Below are 5,274 nucleotides of genomic sequence, written 5' to 3'. Positions count from 1 at the left end.
AACCCATTTGAGACATATAGGTGAAAGTGGGAAGTATCTTCTATTCTAACCCACTTTGTGGATCCACCATGACCTATGGCCACTCACCAATAGCCTCTCTCAAGTGCACAATCTATCCAGTTCAATTGGATTAGTTCATTCATTAATATCCATTTTCTAAAGGAAAACTTGAAAGGTAATGCGCTTAAAAATTAAGAAATACAATTTATTGAAAGGATACAAGTATGTACATTTTTCTATGGGGCAACGTGGATCTACGATTGACGAGAGCCTTAGTCCTATGCCTCAAGAGTGATCTACAATGGAACGAGCCTTAGTCCGATGGGGGATTTTCGGTTGTGGTGGGTAGTGAGCCTAGGCCTGCAAATCTGAATTTGGACTACTGGCTTGTCTCTCATGTTTAGAAGATCTTGGAAGGATTCAATCGCAAGAAAAACAATTTTCATCGCATTAATCCCGTAATACATCCTCACTGTTCAATTAAATCTAAAGAGTAGAATTATGGTCTCACCCTTTTACTTATGTTGCCTATACATCAATTAAACCTTAAGCATAGAACTATGGTCACCCTTCTACACGTGTGTGTACTGTGCACAGACACAGGCTCATGTGTTGGCTAACGCTTTTGTTACCCTTTTCCTTTGCTTCAAAAAAAACTACAGGATCATATTCTGGAAGACCCTTTCTCACGTTTATCCCTCACATTGAATGAAGATGCAAATTTCAGCTGTGGGTTGAGTGATGACAACACTGGCAAACGAGTGGTGGGTGCTCAAAGTTCAGTTCAGGGCAATGTGGGCACTTCAATTATGAAGCCACCGTCATCGTGTAATCTTATCACTGATAGGCCAGCATCTTTGGCTTTCTATTGAAAATTGTTGTTACTATATAAACTGGTTGGTATACATTCATCCCAACAAAGCATGTCATCTCCCCTTAGTGGATGGGTAGAATCTGTCTGAAACATGTAATGGAAGCACTTGAAAGTGCTGCAAAGTTACAGGCTGTGTATGTGGATTTTGTCCCAAAAACAATACAACAAAACTGCTCACCATGCATCGAGCAACTGTAGCATCTAGAAGAGATATGATGCCTTTATGAATTTGGAACACAGTATATAGTCACAGTATATAGTCAGTCCCCCTCTAAACAGAGCAGCATAGCTTCGAGTCAATAGAAGCAAGGCAGATGCCAAAGGCTTGGTAAGCAGTCAATGGGAAGCTGTAAAGCCGGGCCAAAGATGTTAGCAGCTACATAACAATAGCAAAAAATTGACCAACAATGTGCAGAAAAGCAGCAAATTAATGGTTTGTGATCAGAACTTACCGATATTCCATGATATATTTGGAGTTTCCGACCTTCCCATGTAGTAAGATAACCTGTTTCCCATGTTCCTAAAAATACCCTTACATCTCAGACAGAAGATACTCCTCCCCCGAAAAGCTAAAAATCATAAGTAATTCAAAAGAACTCAAGGTTTGCATGAGTTTTCTTTAGGCACCTCCATGATCAGTTGGAAATTTTTTGAGGAGGTTTGGATTCTGTAGCCGCCTCTAGTTCGATCCCGATAGTCCAGCTCATATCGTCTCATCACCTGCAACACAGATACCAAACATGTATCCTCAACACTTGTAGTCCAAAAAGCATGACTTTCATTTACATACCGGTCTCAGAGACAAAGCAGGAAGGTCGCTTAAAGCATCAAGGATACATAGTAGCCTGAGCAGAGACAAAGCAGGAAAGTCTCAGAGACAAAGGCAAGAAGGTCCCTTGAAGCATCAACATCATGCTAGGATACATAGTAGCCTGAGCAGCTTGCTTACCCTATTGTAGTAAGGTTTACGTGAGCAAAGCTCATGTGCTTTGCCAATTTTCTCTTCCCAATCTTTTGCAAGCCCAATTGGCTCATGCTGCAGGTTACCAAGTCAAGAATTATTGATCAATACGTGGCAATGTGAGACCAATTAACTTTCCATCATCTAGAGATAAGGCACATTACCTGAGTGGTATTGCTAATATGTAAAGATTGGTACTTTGGTACGTATACCCGCATAACCCTAAAAGTGCCTGTCAACGTTGTTACGGTGGGTGCAAACCTGGTACACCAGGTAAAGACAGAAATGTCAACTTCATGTCCACCAAATGCTTGCAGCTTTGCAAGCTATCCTTTGTTTAAATCATATAGCACAACTGTAGTAGACATCAGATCTCAGTGTACTCGCAGAGGCTGAACAAGTGAAGGTGAGCTTACATTACAACACCAAGCAGCTGCTTGGCTCCGTGAAATTTGCGCTCAGAAGCAGTTGCCTACATGAAAAGCAGAAAGTATACCAGTCAATCTTAAAGGGTAGTCTAGACCAATTGGAAAGCGGCATGTGTGCAATGGTACATAAATAACCACTTGATAAGGGGTCAGTGCCCACTGTACATACCTCATCCCAAATGTTGTAGCGTGATCCTACAATGTTAGAACTAACTCTTCCCAAAAAACCTTCTTCACGCTTAGCCAGCGAAGTTCCAGCTCCATTCTGGCCAATAATGAACTCTGAACGCCCTGATCTTCTTCTATGCCTAGCAACTGCAAGCTTACGATCCTGCCTTCCATGACCTTCCTGTCAACATGGTGATAACATACCCAAGCAAAATTTGCATGAATACTAATCCACTGGCTCTTTCAATCCAAGCCCTTTTCATAAAAAAGCCACAAGAAACAACCAATGAAAAAGTAAGGAGCATACATCTGTGTAAAGAGAATACACAATGGGACCGTCTGCCCCTGCCTCACGCTCGTGAAGTATGTAGCATGCACACCGACCAACATCTAATGGTAAGGGTCTGCATAACAGATACCTGCACTCGAACATAAAACCCATTAGAAGAGAGCACATTCCTATGCTAATGCAAGTCCACATTGGAAGAAAAGCAGAAACACAATTACAAGAGCAAATGTTCAATTTCAATCCCATTAAAAACATTCTGCATAGCACATACATATGTACATATACCCAATTAGAAAACTTAGATGACCTGTTTCCAAGTGCAGACCACGAAGATGCTGGAGCAGCGTCACAGTTGGGATCATCATCCCATACATGCAAGGGACGATTTGGTGTGGGAGGTGCAAAGAGAGGAGCTTTCTCATCTTGCTCATTGCCCTCTGGACATGGGACCAGCTCAGGCTGCCTCAGCTTTGCAGGCTTTGCCAAAACATTCTCAGACAGGGGATGAAGTGGTTGTCTCATGCTCTCCTCTTCAATTCTGAAGCCAACAGTACTCCCATTCTCTACTCTGCAACCTTTTGCACATTCATCAGCATCAGCAGAGCACTTCTTGCTGACTGCAGAGGGCTGAAGAGGTTTGTTGGGAGGCTTGTTCTCCTTCTGGACCTCTACATTGTCACATACTACGGAGGTTCCCCTGCAGAGATGGAGGCTGGACACCTGCGAGCCTGCTTTTAGGCGCTCATGCTTGTTTTCAGATGATGAATCACTCAGTGGATTTACGTACAAGGATTTGTACAGCTGGTGAGGTGAGAGAAAGGATCGTTTGAATTTCGACATTTGGAATTGAAACAAAGCTTTGATCTTTTTTCAGTAGCAGAAGCTGGGCACAGCATCCAAAAGCCTCAATCAATAATGGTTTCCTGACTAGAGCAAGCACTTTGCTTTGCAAATTCTGGCAGGTAAATGGCTTCCAAAACCTTAGACAAGACGAAATCTTGAAGTGCCACCTGAAATCTTAGAAGGCACCCTGAATCCAAAAAATGGGGGTCAGGTCAAGAGCACGAAAAAGGCTTTCAAAACCCTAAATGGTGGTGCCTAGTGAAACCCTGACAAGCAAAAGAGCACGCCAATGGCTTGCAAACCCCTAAAAATGGAACTCCGAAACCCTAAGAGCTAAAAAAGCATGGCAATGGCATACAAAGCCCTGAAAATTGAGGCTGTGGTGTCGCAGATCCTAGCGAACAGGAGAACCCTTAAAATGGCAATGGCACGCAGGCAGGGGAACATGGTGATCGAAGCCCTGAAATGGCAATTTCATTTCAAAAAAGGCATAAAACCGGCTTACAAAACCCTAACTATAGCGAAACAATGGATTCCCCAACCCTAAGGATGTTGATTGCGTCCCAAAATCCTAACAAACCTGCAGCTTCTCAAAACAGACCGCGATCCCAAACCCTAGCAAGCAAAGGAGCATAGCGATAGCTTTCTAAACACAGAGAAAACCCTAAGAGTAGCACAGAAGAACATGGTGATGGCAAGGCAGAGAAATAAATGTATTAAGGCACCTGTCTATGTATTATATATAATTGTATCCGGTTCGGTGAACGGTGAGCTGCGGCGCCATAGCCAGGATGCTTCACGAGAAGATGAAATTCAAATTGGCCATGGAAAGGACGGCAGCAGCAACAGGAGCAGCAGCTGTACCTGTGTGGATATGGGTATGTACAAAACTCTGGGAATGAGAGCAGGGGAGGTACAGAGGGGGATTTAGCAGGCAAAAAAAACACACATACACACACACACGCGCGCGGGCACACAAACAGAGCACTCTACACACACACACACACACAAACAAACTACACACAGAGTCTCTCACTCTCTCACTCTCACACACACACACACACACACAGAGTCTCTCACTCACACACACACACACGCGCGCGCGCGGTCACGCTCTTACCTGCGTTTCGTTTTCTGTTGCTAGCACAGTGCCCAGTGTCACAGTGTGTCCGTTCTGAAAAAAAAAAAACCCATTAAATTTTATTGATCCTCGCGTTTTGAAAACACTCCACTCCTTGAACCGCACATTTAAAAGACTGCCATTTTTTAGTACCTCCATTTTGCATTTATTGATTTTTGCCTCCACGTGACGCTACATAGCTTTAGTTTTTAATTACTACCTTCCCATGATAGGACAAAACCTCAACTTAAGTCCCATTTATCATTACTTTAATTCACCATATTGGTGAATTAAAGTATTACCTTACCATGATTGGACAAAACCTCAACTTAAGCCCATTTATCATTACTTTAATTCACCATGTTGGTGGAGTGACCTCAACAAATATATATTAATGAATCCCACCTTAGTCAAAATTGTCCCAGGTGCTCCCAAGTCCCATCACATCATCATGTTCTATGAACCATAGCTTTAATTCCCAAGACCCATCATCATCATCATCATGCTACAAATCATAACTTTTTTTATATTCATGGCCTTTGAATGGGCATGCCTTCTCCTCTTGTGCTTGTGAATCCATGATCCAACATT

General features: G+C 42.8%; 1 protein-coding gene across 3 annotated transcripts; it reads right to left on the bottom strand.

Moving 5' to 3' along the window:
- Positions 1-857: 857 nt before the first annotated feature.
- Positions 858-4,736, bottom strand: LOC147639122 (tubby-like protein 4). Of its 3 annotated transcripts, XM_086787673.1 has the most exons (11): positions 4,684-4,736; positions 4,289-4,427; positions 3,028-3,750; positions 2,739-2,850; positions 2,433-2,612; positions 2,252-2,307; positions 2,000-2,096; positions 1,824-1,910; positions 1,502-1,594; positions 1,327-1,394; positions 858-1,221 (listed from the first exon to the last, which is right to left on the bottom strand). In XM_086787673.1, exons 3-11 carry the CDS (start codon positions 3,558-3,560, stop codon positions 1,146-1,148), a joined length of 1,302 nt encoding a protein of 433 aa, XP_086643799.1. In that variant the 5' UTR covers positions 3,561-3,750; positions 4,289-4,427; positions 4,684-4,736; the 3' UTR covers positions 858-1,145. The 3 variants fall into 3 exon arrangements, with proteins under 3 accessions (XP_086643799.1, XP_086643795.1, XP_086643807.1); XM_086787669.1 differs by lacking the exon at positions 4,684-4,736 and having other exon boundaries at positions 4,289-4,632; XM_086787681.1 differs by lacking the exons at positions 858-1,221; positions 1,327-1,394; positions 4,684-4,736 and adding an exon at positions 1,665-1,719 and having other exon boundaries at positions 1,500-1,594; positions 4,289-4,632.
- Between the last annotated feature and the right edge of the window lie 538 nt (positions 4,737-5,274).

This window comes from Cibotium barometz, chromosome 4 (genome assembly GCF_041138505.1).
Source record: "Cibotium barometz isolate CiBa-2024 chromosome 4, ASM4113850v1, whole genome shotgun sequence".
Lineage (NCBI taxonomy): Eukaryota > Viridiplantae > Streptophyta > Polypodiopsida > Cyatheales > Cibotiaceae > Cibotium > Cibotium barometz.
Note: the sequence above shows the minus strand (reverse complement) of the source record. Positions and strands in the feature narration are given on the sequence as shown.

Coding starts and splice junctions, on each gene's coding strand:
- LOC147639122 (XM_086787673.1), bottom strand. CDS start 3,560: ATGTCGAAATTCAAACGATCCTTTCTCTCACCTCACCAGCTGTACAAA. Junction 1,395..1,501: donor ATTTCCAACTGATCATGGAG/GTGCCTAAAGAA, acceptor GGGTATTTTTAG/GAACATGGGAAACAGGTTAT. Junction 1,222..1,326: donor AAATATATCATGGAATATCG/GTAAGTTCTGAT, acceptor CCGGCTTTACAG/CTTCCCATTGACTGCTTACC.